General features: G+C 42.2%; 1 protein-coding gene across 1 annotated transcript; it reads left to right on the forward strand.

The window, feature by feature from the left end:
* Nucleotides 1-12,615: 12,615 nt before the first annotated feature.
* LOC123520134 (cilia- and flagella-associated protein 251-like) lies at nt 12,616-13,254 on the forward strand (the record flags this gene model as incomplete). Its single annotated transcript, XM_045282067.1, has 1 exon — nt 12,616-13,254. A coding segment is annotated over one exon (639 nt), but the record flags the coding sequence as incomplete, so codon positions are not given.
* Between the last annotated feature and the right edge of the window lie 334 nt (nt 13,255-13,588).

A 13,588-nucleotide genomic window follows, 5' to 3' on the forward strand; every position in this document is an offset into this window, starting at 1 on the left:
GAATGCCGTTGGTGGGGAAGAATGCCGTTGGTGGGGATGTGACGGCATTCTTAGAATACCGTTGGTGAGATGTGACAGCATCCTTAGAATGAAGCTGGTGGGGATGTGACGGCATCCTTAGAATGCCGTTGGTGGGGAAGAATGCCGCTGGTGGGGATGTGACGGCATCCTTAGAATGCCGTTGGTGGGGAAGAATGCCGCTGGTGGGGATGTGACGGGATCCTTAGAATGCCGTTGGTGGGGAAGAATGCCGTTGGTGGGGATCCCCACTAACGGCATTCTAAGGATGCCGTTACATTAGTTCATTGAGTTATAACTTTTGGTGTCGGCTTCTTTATTTTGGCTCTATTGTCTAAGTTTACGTGAATGAAGTGAAAGAGAGTTAAGGTGAATGCTTTTTTTCGTCTTATTTTCCATTCACTACAAACACAGGAAGGCTTAATTTCTCCATCGCTTTTCGGTTGTGTAAAACAATTATTGGACAGAACCATGAACCAGTCACTTCGGAACGTGAGTACCTTCTGTCACTTTCGCTGACCAAGACTTCGTATATGACACCATACCTTTCGCTAGGTCACTAAAGACCATCCTGGTTGTTGTCGTAATGTTGTAAGGAGAGAGAAAAAAAAGTTGTAGAGTTCATTGTGATGCGAGCGGAAGCTTAAGCCTTTCACTAAGGTATGCAATCCACATCACTAAAGACAACGCAATTCTTGACAAACACTCTCAAGAAAAAAAAATAATAATAAGAGTAAAGATTTCTGGCCTGTGTAAAGAGACAGCTGAGAAACAATAGGAAATATTTGAATGAAAGGTTATGACATGTAACAGTAAAAGTGTTAATGGAAGAATAAATGAAAGATTTGCTAACATTATGACCATATTTGTAAACGTTTTGTTCTCTCATTACGACTTTTTTCAAAGTTTGTAGAGATGATGATCGGCTTTCAAGAATATTTCTCCTGTTAATAACGTTAGAGATCTTATTAATCTGCCTGTAAAACCATAAGAACCTTTGAAAGTATTCCGAATGCGGTGTGGAAGCGTTTCAGAATACGGTCATACATGTGGTGGCTTATGATCTCGCTACAATCCTCTTCAGGTTCTGAAGACAAGTACACCACATTGATTATATTATCTGTACTATATCTTTTATAGCTGTCTGAGTGTCTGCAGGGATAAACGACACACGACCGTAGAAGACTGATGTATATCAAATGAAATAATAGTTTTGTAGAGAGGAATGCAGAAACATGGACAAGACTGAACTCATGCACTGGTGGCCGGATCAGGTCGCTACAGGGGAATGTGTCGGAATCCAGAACATCCCTCATCCACACCTCAGTATGGCCTCGTACCTATAAACTGTGGCCGCAAGGGGAATTGGGTGACTCGCAGGTTAGGTTAGGTTAGATGAAGGCAAGCTCATAGTTGGTCCTCATATCCAGATTCAAGCTCAGTTTGGCTTTGTGAGCAAAATGTAGCTGGAACTGCCGCCTCCCACGCAATGTTGAAAGCGGATGTTGAAAGAACACTCAGTATCATAAGCGAAATAACAGCTCACTTCAGCTGAAAAATATCAAAATGAAAAAAAGAAAACGAAGAAAAAGTTCAAATATCCATGGCCGTGTCGTTCTTGCTATTTATAATAAACATAACTTGTTAGCACTGCTTACTGAACAGCGCAGTGTTTTTTACCATCCCTTCAAGACCAACAACATGCAATGGTTTCACAGGCAGATTAATAAGATCTCTAACGATCAGCCATCTTCTTTTGATTCCCAGGTTGAGAACCCCAGTAGTAGTAGTAGTAGTAGTAGTAGTAGTAGTAGTAGTAGTAGCAGCAGTAGCAGTAATAGCAGCAGTAGTAGCAGCAGCAGTGGCAGCAGCAGCAGTAGCAGCAGCAGTGGTAGTAGTGGTGGCAGTGGTGGTGGTGGTGGTGGTGGTGGTGGTGGTGGTGGTGGTGGTGGGTGGTGGTGGCAGGTGGTGGTGGTGGTGGTGGTGGTGGTGGTGGTGGTGCAGGTGGTGGTGGTGGTGGTGGTGGTGGTGGTGGTGGTGGTGGTGGTGGTGGTGGTGGTGGTGGTGGTGGTGGTGGTGGTGGTGGTGGTGGTGGTGGTGGTGGTGGTGGTGGTGGTGGTGGTGGCAGTGGTGGTGGTGGTGGTGGTGGTGGTGGTGGTGGTGGTGTAGTGGTGGTGGTGGTGGTGGTGGTGGTGGTAGTAGTAGTAGTAGTAGTAGTAGTGGTAGTGGTAACAACAAATGACAGGGAAGTGCAGGAGAAGGAGGAAGAAAAGGAGGAAGAGGATTGAAAAGAGAAGGAAGACGAGAAGGACGAGCAGGAGAACGAGGACGTAGTAGTAGTAGTGGTAGTGGTGGTGGTGGTGGTGGTGGTGGTGGTGGTGGTGGTGGTGGTGGCAGGTAGATGGGGTGTGTTTGATAAAATGATGATGGAAGAAGGAAGAAAGGAAGGGAAAAGTTGGGCAGAAAATTTGGACGGGGAAGAGAGGAAGGGCGGGAGGGAGAGGCAGGTCAAGGTAAACTGGAAGAGGGAGGGGGATAAGGTTAGAAAGGTTAGGGAGGAACTGGTAACGAGGAGATGAAGGGAAGGTGATGGGAAAGGGAGGGAATATGAGGGAAAATATCTGGGATGGGACTGAAATTCGGACAGAGAGAGAGAGAGAGAGAGAGAGAGAGAGAGAGAGACGTACGAGGGAGAGGGAGACACGACAGAAAAATTACGGAATGAAGGCTGTTATTGGCAGGGACGATAAGGGAGTGGCAGGGGGACGTGGCGGGAAATTGCTGGTACTGGAGTCAGAGAAAAGAATAAAGGAAAAATAAAAAGAAGAAAGCTGATCGAGCAAGAACTTGAATCCATGAACTTGACAACAAACAGTAGCTCTCTTAACTGGACTAAGGTGGAATAGATAAGGGCGAAGACAAGTTATAAGAGGCACATTTGAACTTCGGACCGTTCAGAATCAAGCCTTTCGATACTGTCTGGCAAGGTTTCTTTTATCAGTAACAACTTTGTGACCTTCTTTCGTGTCCTACAACAACCTCTTAGTACTATATTTGCTACGAAATGTAATATCAAGTTTTAAATCCCACTCTCTCACATCATTGCTCATAAAAAAAAGTAATACATTGTGTTTTTAATGATATAAATTACTGCAAATTGAAGTAAAGAAGCGAGCTAAACTAAGGAAGAACCAAAAGGGATAAATAGAACTGATAAAAAAACAAATAAACTTCAGAAAGGAACGTGGACTAGTTGCCAAAAAAATAGAAAACCTGGTAATGATACAAAAATACACAAACCTAAAACCAAAGCACTATAGAACACAATGATAAAAAAAAAAAAAAACCGAATGTGTACAGCAACATATGGGCAAGGTGGAGATAAACAGGGGATGGTCTGGTGTGTTCTGGTATAGTCTGGTCAAGGTGGTGAGAGACAGGTAAGGGGATAGATAGCAAGGGATGTCTGGCAAGGGGATAAAGTGTGTGTGGCAGGGTCGGAGGGGTCGTCATGAAGCTGTTTGTGTGATATATGAGCACGATAAGACAGTTTGATAAAGTTGATTTCAAAATTAATAAAAGTTCACGAGGACATGGGCAGAATAATTTAGAGAGAGAGAGAGAGAGAGAGAGAGAGAGAGAGAGAGAGAGAGAGAGAGAGAGAGAGAGAGAGAGAGAGAGAGAGAGACTTCCCGAAAGGTTAAGGAGGAGGTACAAGTTAGCTGAACTTCCCGAAATTCTTTGTCTAAAGTTCTTCAAATACTCAACTGATTTTTCATCAACTTAATGCGCTATTCTCTCTCTCTCTCTCTCTCTCTCTCTCTCTCTCTCTCTCTCTCTCTCTCTCTCTCTCTCTCTCTCTCTGTTTAACGTTTCTTATTTTCCATTTTTCAGATCCTTTTACTTTCTTTCTTTAGTTATTATCTTGCTTCTCTTCCTCCTCCTCCTCCTCCTCCTCCTCCTCCTTCACTCACGCCCTCCTTGTCGTGTATGGACAGGCTGTCAGTAATATGAAAAGAAGAGATGATAGAGGGAAAGGAAGGAAGAAAAGGGGATGAAGGCAGCGATGGAGAACTGAGGTTCACAACGAAGGAATTTGCTTGACTTCACTATTCTTTTCTTCTTATTATTATTATTCTTATTCTTCTTCTTCTTATTATTATTATCATTATTATTATTATTATTATTATTATCATTATCATTACCATTAGAGTTATCATTATCATTTACATTTTGTTAAGTCAGCAAGTTTTTTATAGTTGTGATCGCCATGTCATTTAGTTCCACTCTGCAATTTGACAAAAAAATTGGCATGAAATTCAGTGGCATGAAATTCAGTTCAAATAATATTTCCAACCGGTTTTCTTTTCACACACACACAGTTTTCTATTCTCGTTTCAGTTTCATTTTTTCTTTGTCGCCGCTGAACTGTGTTTAGCCCCCCTGCATAAGTTGAACCGCATCAATAATTCGTGTCTTTTATGAGTGGGAAAAAATGTAAAGCTTTGTTACCAAAGTATTGTGTAGTCACGGAAACCACGTCAAACTGTGATGGGCCAGACCTGCTGCATGTCATGTCTATTTCATGGGCTGGTTCAGGATGTGTGCGAGTATAGAATTTCGTTAGTGAATATTCTAAAGCAAATTTTCCTAAATCAACATGTCTGTTTCATTATCATCATCAATGTGGAAGGCTAACCTAAAATATTACTGTAATGTCAGAGATACAAGTTGGTGTCTGGTGTACGCAGCGCCAGTACGCACGCGCCCCAGTGATGCATTGCGGAATGTAGGAATAACAATCATTCTCTAACAAGAAATGTCAAGGCTAAACTTAAAGGTTAACAAACGAAACGAAATAGGAATAGAATTTTCACTAATAAAATTTTAAGTCAGTTTTATTTCTTTTCTGATGAACTTTTTTTTACATGCTAATACTTTAGTGATGAACGTAGTGTTAGAGAGAGCAGCAGACAGACACCGTGTATAGGAGAAGGGATCCTTTACCGGAATTCTATTTAATTCAGAGATGAACAGGAGAGGAAAAAGATCTTAAGAAAACATTAACTGCTTTGATTTCCAGACTAGTTTCTTATGACTTTTCAAGTAAGAAGAGTAGTCAATATCTTTCCCCTGAGGAGTGTTGCAGCTTCCTCTTTTACCATCAAGATATGAAATTAATGTGAAATTCTTTTACTCAAGCCTTCCTCTGATATTTCAATTCAAACCTTTGTCCTTTCTAAGTTATGCTGTAATTGCCTTCTGTCTTCTTCAATCACCACACCACAAAGCTCAGAAGCTCTTTCTTGCATTCTTCATTTTTTTTACAACGATAACACTCACAACCTTCTTGTATAAACACCAAAACAACCAAAACATCATACATTTCTTTCCCGGATTTGTTAGTCAGTCTTCTCCGACACGAAGGCGGCGAGGAAGGAGAGAGAGAGAGAGAGAGAGAGAGAGAGAGAGAGAGAGAGAGAGAGAGAGAGAGAGAGAGAGAGAGAGAGAGAGAGAGAGAGAGAGAGAGAGAGAGAGAGAGAGAGAGAGAGAGAGAGAGAGAGAGAGAGAGAGAGAGAAGGGCGCCTATATATCGCTGGCTGGTGGGACTTCCTGCTTGCCTCAGCACTCACTGCTTCACCGCGGCTGCCTGGCTTGTATTATTTCTTCCTCTCGTCCCAATAAAGAGTTTACGATGTACATGTCTTGAGTCTTGTCACCACTGTCGGAGCACAAGAGTCACTTTATCACAGAGCAAATAGGGAGGTACCTGCGGGAATGTTATTTGAATCTCTCTCTCTCTCTCTCTCTCTCTCTCTCTCTCTCTCTCTCTCTCTCTCTCTCTCTCTCTCTCTCTCTCTCTCTCTCTCTCTCTCTCAAGTAAGAAAGAGAAAAGGAAAGAAAGAAAAAGGAAAAGAATGAAAAACAAACAAACAAAGGCAGAAAGAAAGAAAAAAAGAATGTCACAGACGGAGAAGTGGAGACGCACCCAGGAATTTCCAGAGCTCACCAGTAAAAGGATTAGAAAAGATTGAGAAAACTTACTAACTCATGCATTAGGAGGGTGGTCAGAACAGAAGTGTGAGAAGGTAGACACTCTAGTGCAGTGATGTGGGAGGAGATTAAATTGAATTAGGTTAAGTTAGGGTAGGTTAGGTTCGGTTAGGTTAGGTTGGGTTGGGTTGGGCTGGAATAGGTTAGGTTGAGTTGGGTTAGGTAAGATTAGGTTCGATTGGGATAGATTATGTTAGGTTAAGTTAGGTTGGATTAGGTTGGATTGAGTTAGGTTAGGTTAAATTAGGTTAGGCCTGCAGTTATCAATATCAAAAGAGCAGTTAACATGAACATTCCGATCAAAGATAGCAAGAGATGACCAAAGTGAAGAGAAAGACTAGAAACAGTCAGTTAGAGGGAAGATGTGATGATATATCAGTGATTCCATCCTGTTGTGTCGCAGTGGTGTTGTATTACTGGAAGGTAACCAAGACGGTGTTTGTGAGTGCGCCGCTAGGATAGGATGTGGCGGGTCTTGGGTATGTTATTAGCAGGCCGTCGCCACTGAGGGAAAAATAAGGCTGGATGTAAAAAAATAATTAATAGCGCGCTACGTTTCGCTGCCTCTTCCTCCTTTTCCGCCTCCTCCACTTTCTCTCTCCGCTATACCTTCCTTTTTCTTTGTCATCCTAATTTTTTCCCAGCATCTCCTTCCTTCATTCCTTCCTTGTTCCTTCTCCTGTCCTCATCATTAAGCACAGTCTCATTCCTCCTTCGTCTTTCCATCCTCTTATTCTTCTGTTTCCTTTCCTTTCCAGACTTTATTCGTTCCACTATACACATTTTTCTCTCAATCACCGGGTTCTTTTCTTCTTGTTCTTTCTTTCTCCTCATCGTCTCCTCTTTTTTTTACGTTCTCATAAAATTTTCCTCTTTCATGTCATTTTCTCCTGAAATTTTCCTCTTCTCTTTCCTCTCACTTTCCCCTTTATTTTTCTCTCTCTCTTTTTGCGTTTTTTTCTTTGTCTACTTCGTTTTTCTACTCCTTTCTAATAAATATCTTCTTTGTTTTCTTTTCTTTCCCTTCTTTCGTTCTTCATGTTTTACTTTACATGCATTTCACTTATACTTTTTTTTTAACCTCTCGTTCTTTTACTCTTTTTCCTTCTACATCTCTCTTCTCTTTCATTTTCTTCTTTTTCTACTCCCATCTTCCCTTCTTCCCTCTCCTATTTCCTTTACTCCCCCATCCTTTATACCCTTTTCATCTTTAACTCCTTTCATCCTCTTAATCTTTTTATTGCGTGTTTCTTTTTTTCCTGTTTTCATTTTCTGAGCGTTTATTTTCTTTCCTCTTTTTTCCTTGTTTTAGCTACTCCTCGTCCTCCTCCATACCTCCCTCCTCCTCTTTCTTCTTTTTCATCTACTACCTCTATCGTATTTCCCTAAACGCTGGCTTTACTTCCTCTCATTCTCCTTGTTTCTTTTCTCTTATCCTCTTCTTCCTTTCCTTCCCCATCCCTCCTCTTAATAATTTCTCGTTCACTTCTTTTCTTTTCCTTCCGCTCCTTTTTACCCTCCCCATCACCTTACCTGCTTTCTATTACTCGTACTCCTCCTCCTCCTCCTCCTCCTCCTCCTTCTCCTCCTCTTTCTTATTCCTCGTTCCTCCTCCTCCTCCTCCTTCTCTTCCTTGTCTTCCCATTCCCTGATCCCTTCATTCCTTGTTTTCTACTACTAACACTCCTTCTCCTTCTCCTTCTCCTCCTCCTCCTCCTCCTCCTCCTCTTCTTCCTCCTCCTCCTCCTCCTCCTCCTCCTCTTCCTTCTCTTCATGTTCTTACTTTCTCCATTCATTTATCTCCTCATTTCTTACTTCCTTCTACTTTTACTTCTCCTCTTTCCTCCTCCTTCTCTTTCCCATTTCTCGTTTCTTCCTCTTCGTCCTCTTTCTGCTCCTTCTTACCTTCCCCATTCCCTTATCCCCTAATTCCTTGCTTTCTACTCCTCCTCCTACTCCTCCTCCTCCTCCTCCTCCTCCTCCTCCTCCTCCTCCTCCTCCTCCTCCTCCTCCTCCTCCTCCTCCTCCTCCCCCTCACTACCGCTACGGTGAACTCTAATGGGGCAAAAGTATGGACAAGGAAGCATCGTAGTTTTCCTGGACTAAATTTCGAACTCCCACGTTTAAACCTTTCTTGACCTCCAGATTTTCCTCTCCTCTCTCTCTCTCTCTCTCTCTCTCTCTCTCTCTCTCTCTCTCTCTTCCAATACCGTTCCTTACTTTCTTCAATGCACATCATTTTCACTGGCTATTCTCTCTCTTGGGTGTGTCTGTGTCTGTGTTTGTCTGTTATGTCTGCCTGTCTGTCTGTCTGTCTTTCTATCTTTCTGTTGTGTATGTGTGTGTGTGTGTGTGTAATTCATCACAGTCGTCTGCTGGTTACCCAGCCAGTCTTCCCCATTACGGAGCGAGCTCAGAGCTCATAGACCGATCTTTAGGTAGGACTGAGACCACAACACACTTCACACACCGGGAAAGCGAGGCCACAACCCCTCGAGTTACATCCCGTACCCATTTACTGCTAGGTGAGCCTTGCCCATTTGCCTCGCCGCTTTCCGGGACTCGAACCCGGACCCTCTCAATTGTGAGTCGAGCGTGCCAACCACTACACTACGCGGTGTGTGTGTGTAATTCACTGTTTGATCTGCTGCAGTCTCTGACGAGACAGCCAGACGTTACCCTACGGAACGAGCTCAGAGCTCATTATTTCCGATCTTGGGATAGGTCTGAGACCAGGCACACACCACACACCGGGACAACAAGGTCACAACTCCTCGATTTACATCCCGTACCTACTCACTGCTAAGTGAACAGGGGCTACACATGAAAGGAGACACACCCAAATATCTCCACCCGGCCGGGGAATCGAACCCCAGTCCTCTGGCTTGTGAAGCCAGCGCTCTAACCACTGAGCTACCGGGCCGTGTGTGTGTGTGTGTGTGTGTGTGTGTGTGTGTGTGTGTGTGTGTGTGTGTTCGGATTTCCCATGCTGATCCGATTGACTTGAGACTAAGCGAAAGATTTCTTGAAGAGGAACACTAAGTTTCTCTCTCTCTCTCTCTCTCTCTCTCTCTCTCTCTCTCTCTCTCTCTCTCTCTCTCTCTCTAAGATGACGAGAGGGATTAGTTTCGGGGATTTGCCGGAGGACAGGAAGAGAGCTGATTGGTCGCCCAGCACCAGGAGATAAGATTTATCTATTGCCATCACGGGAGGACGGCGGAGAGGAGGAAGAGGATGAGGAGAAACACAAGAAAGAGAAATTGAGGAGGAGGAGGAGGAGGAGGAAGAAGTGCAACAACAAAAGCAATATCAATAACATCTAAAAACAACAACAATAAGACCAAATAAAGGATCTGCAGGACTAAGAGTATCAGAAACAGAAGCACAATAACTGCGGCAGAGGCTGGAAGCAAAGAGGGAAGAAAAGAAGTAAAGAAGGAAAGAAGGCAAGGAGGCGGAGGAGGCGGTGGCGGAGGCGGAAGAGGAGGAGGAGGAGGAGGAGGAGACACGGTCATCTGTAAGACTTTACTGTGGTTGGAAAACAAATGGGAAAGTTTTGTAACGCAGTGGGGAGTATTCGGGGATAAACTCTGCTTTACTTCTCCTTCTTTTCCTCCTCCTCCTCCTCCTTCTCTTGCTTCTACTCCTCTTGTTCTTCCTCCTCCTCCTTCTCGTCCTCCACATCCATTCTTCCATTTCCTTCTTGGACTTCTCATTCTTCTCCTCCTAGTCTTCCTTTTCTTACTTTCCCCTTTCCCCCTCTCCTTCCCGCCCTCCCTCCCTCCCTCCCTGCATCTTCTCCCTCCCGTGAACCTTTTATCTCTTCTTCTCTAACCGTAATTTAGTTTGTGCTCCCTTTCTCTCTCTCTCTCTCTCTCTCTCTCTCTCTCTCTCTCTCTCTCTCTCTCTCTCTCTCTCTCTCTCTGTTTTCTAATAGTTCTCTCTCTGTCGTTTGGTAACTATTTATTTGCTTCCTCCCCTCACGCTCTGGCCCCGAAGTGTGTTTTCTCCACCTCATTTGACTCATCCGGACACATTCACGTCCAGCGAATCATCCATCCAATCTCTGCCTTCGCTCCATGTAAGCTCCTCGTGCCAACCAAAGCGTCTGTTTCTTTCCTTGCTGAACTACTGTGGAAAGGAATAGGGAGCAGCGGGGACGGTAGGGAGTGGGTAAGGAAAGGGGGAGAGGGGGAGAGGGAAGAATGTCACAGATACATATCGTCCACTGCCACTCTGCCTTCCGGAAAGAATAAAGGCACCGACCAACTTGTTATTGATAAAAGTCACCGGAGAAAAGTGAAAGAGAGAGAGAGAGAGAGAGAGAGAGAGAGAGAGAGAGAGAGAGAGAGAGAGAGAGAGAAGGAAGAGGAAAAACTGTATGTTAAAAAAGGCAGGCGCACCTCCAATTTGACGCGAGGCAGCGAAATCTAGGCGGGTCGAGCACAAATTGGTTTTCATTATCGGAAAAATTGATAAAACCAATTACGGCTGCACCTGTTGGGGCAGAGCTGGTGCGGGGAGCGGCCTGGATGGGGGTACGGGCAGTGTGTGTAAGAGAGAGGAGGAGGTGAGTGAGACGAGAAGAATCGTTGGAAAGGGGGACACGAAAGGACATATTAGATGGACATGAACTGGGTGAGGTAATGTGAGAGGTCCCAGGGCACGCTGGGAAGGAGAGACGGGAGTAAGGTTATAATGTGCAGGAAAGATGGTGAAAGTTAGGACAGGATAGGGTAGAGAGCAATATGTGTGTAGTGGTTAGGAGGAACGGAGAGGGGTAGGGCGTGATCGGTAGTAGATTAGCATGAGGTGGATAGAGAAGGGTAAAGTAAGATGGGCGAGGGAGGGATGAATCAGAGGCGAAATGGAAAATGTCAAGAAATGGATGGAGGGGCTAATGGGGCTGGGGTAGGGCAGGGGCACGGGAGTGGGGATGAGGCGGCACGGGGTTGTCACAGACAGTGTGCACCACGTCGCTTGCAGGATTTATGGTCTTCACGTAAAAGTCTGTTTTTCGTTTGTACATGTTGAAGCTTTTCAGTGGACGGCATTGCAAAGATTAACGTTTCCTAATTCAGTTCCATGGCATTATCGCCTGGTGTGAATATCGAATCATACAGAACCTAATTTTTAGCATCGGGGAGAACTGCCAAGAACAGAAAAATCCTGCAAAGCTGCCTCTTCCTAAAAAGATACGATTTCCCAATCAGGAAGCAATTTGGCTTTAGAGATGTTTTGACGGACTCCCCTCCAAACACCTCATCATTGGGAGAAAAGAAAAAAAAAAAACTGAAACAATCAGTTTCAGAGTATATCAACAGAAATGATGAGTGCAGGAACAGATTGACTCTTCCATTAGTAAGATGAACAACATAGGAATGAAAGTAAATCTACCGCAGCGAAGCCACCGAAGCGAGCGGGAGGCACGCATTTCAGCTATATATATATATATATATATATATATATATATATATATATATATATATATATATATATATATATATATATATATATATATATATATATATATATATATATATATATATATATATATATATATATATATATATATATATATATATATATATATATATATATATATATATATATATATATATATATATATATATATATATATATATATACATATATACATAAATACATAAATACATACATATATATATATATATATATATATATATATATATATATATATATATATATATATATATATATATATATACATATTTATATAATGAACGACAGAAGGTTTGCCCTGTCATGATAAATAATGTCCATCTCTCTCACTGTGGTGATAGAGCTGGGAGGGAAACCAGAAAATATGCGAAGAGATGTAAAGAGAAGAAATGAGGAACGCTTAGAAATGAAAGATTTATACCAAACTCTAAACCTAACATTACCAAAGCCTTTTCACATGCTTACAGCATAAGAGGATCACTAAGACTCAGTAAGGATGGCTAGAACATTGCCAGAAGATTATCTTTTATGGAATTCTTGCTAACAACCAGAAAGAAGATTGTAAGAAGACTGATGCCGTAGAATCCTCCCGTTGGAGATAGACAGATAAGCTTTAGATAGACAGGAAATCAAAAGCTGGTAGTTTAAAGGGTGGGAGTAGTCACCCTTCTAAAGAACACTTTGAAAGGAAAGATACATGTGGAGAGAATGACCAGACTAAAGGCGATGGGTTATGGTAGAAGGACAATCACGGAAAACAAAATGAGGGACTCCATCAGGGCTACAAGCCTTGTGAGGGTCAAGACCATTAGGTCCATAGAAAACAGTACTATGAAAATTTCTATAGTGAGAACAATAAAGCCAGAGAGTGGAGGAGGAGGAACAACGCCCTCAATAGTTCCGTGAGGAGTTGTCAGCAAAAGTCTGAGAGAGAAAAGTATACTTTTACAGGAGGAGGAGGAGGAGGAGGAGGAGGAGGAGAAGAAGAAGAAGAAGAAGAAGAAGAAGAAGAAGAAAAGAAGAAAAAGAAGAAAAAGAAGAAAAGAAGAAGAAGAAGAAGAAGAAGAAGAAGAAGAAGAAGAAGAAGAAGAAGAAGAAGAAGAAGAAGAAGAAGAAGAAGAAGAAGAAGAAGAAGAAGAAGAAGAAGAAGAAGAAGAAGAAGAAGAAGAAGAAGAAGAAGAAGAAGAAGAAGAAGAAGAAGAAGAAGAAGAAGAAGAAGAAGAAGAAGAAGAAGAAGAAGAAGAAGAAGAAGAAGAAGAAGAAGAAGAAGAAGAAGAAGAAGAAGAAGAAGAAGAAGAAGAAGAAGAAGAAGAAGAAGAAGAAGAAGAAGAAGAAGAAGAAGAAGAAGAAGAAGAAGAAGAAGAAGAAGAAGAAGAAGAAGAAGAAGAAGAAGAAGAAGAAGAAGAAGAAGAAGAAGAAGAAGAAGAAGAAGAAGAAGAAGAAGAAGAAGAAGAAGAAGAAGAAGAAGAAGAAGAAGAAGAAGAAGAAGAAGAAGAAGAAGAAGAAGAAGAAGAAGAAGAAGAAGAAGAAGAAGAAGAAGAAGAAGAAGAAGAAGAAGAAGAAGAAGAAGAAGAAGAAGAAGAAGAAGAAGAAGAAGAAGAAGAAGAAGAAGAAGAAGAAGAAGAAGAAGAAGAAGAAGAAGAAGAAGAAGAAGAAGAAGAAGAAGAAGAAGAAGAAGAAGAAGAAGAAGAAGAAGAAGAAGAAGAAGAAGAAGAAGAAGAAGAAGAAGAAGAAGAAGAAGAAGAAGAAGAAGAAGAAGAAGAAGAAGAAGAAGAAGAAGAAGAAGAAGAAGAAGAAGAAGAAGAAGAAGAAGAAGAAGAAGAAGAAGAAGAAGAAGAAGAAGAAGAAGAAGAAGAAGAAGAAGAAGAAGAAGAAGAAGAAGAAGAAGAAGAAGAAGAAGAAGAAGAAGAAGAAGAAGAAGAAGAAGAAGAAGAAGAAGAAGAAGAAGAAGAAGAAGAAGAAGAAGAAGAAGAAGAAGAAGAAGAAGAAGAAGAAGAAGAAGAAGAAGAAGAAGAAGAAGAAGAAGAAGAAGAAG

The sequence above is a fragment of the Portunus trituberculatus genome, chromosome 46, assembly GCF_017591435.1.
Source record: "Portunus trituberculatus isolate SZX2019 chromosome 46, ASM1759143v1, whole genome shotgun sequence".
Classification (NCBI taxonomy): Eukaryota; Metazoa; Arthropoda; class Malacostraca; order Decapoda; family Portunidae; genus Portunus; species Portunus trituberculatus.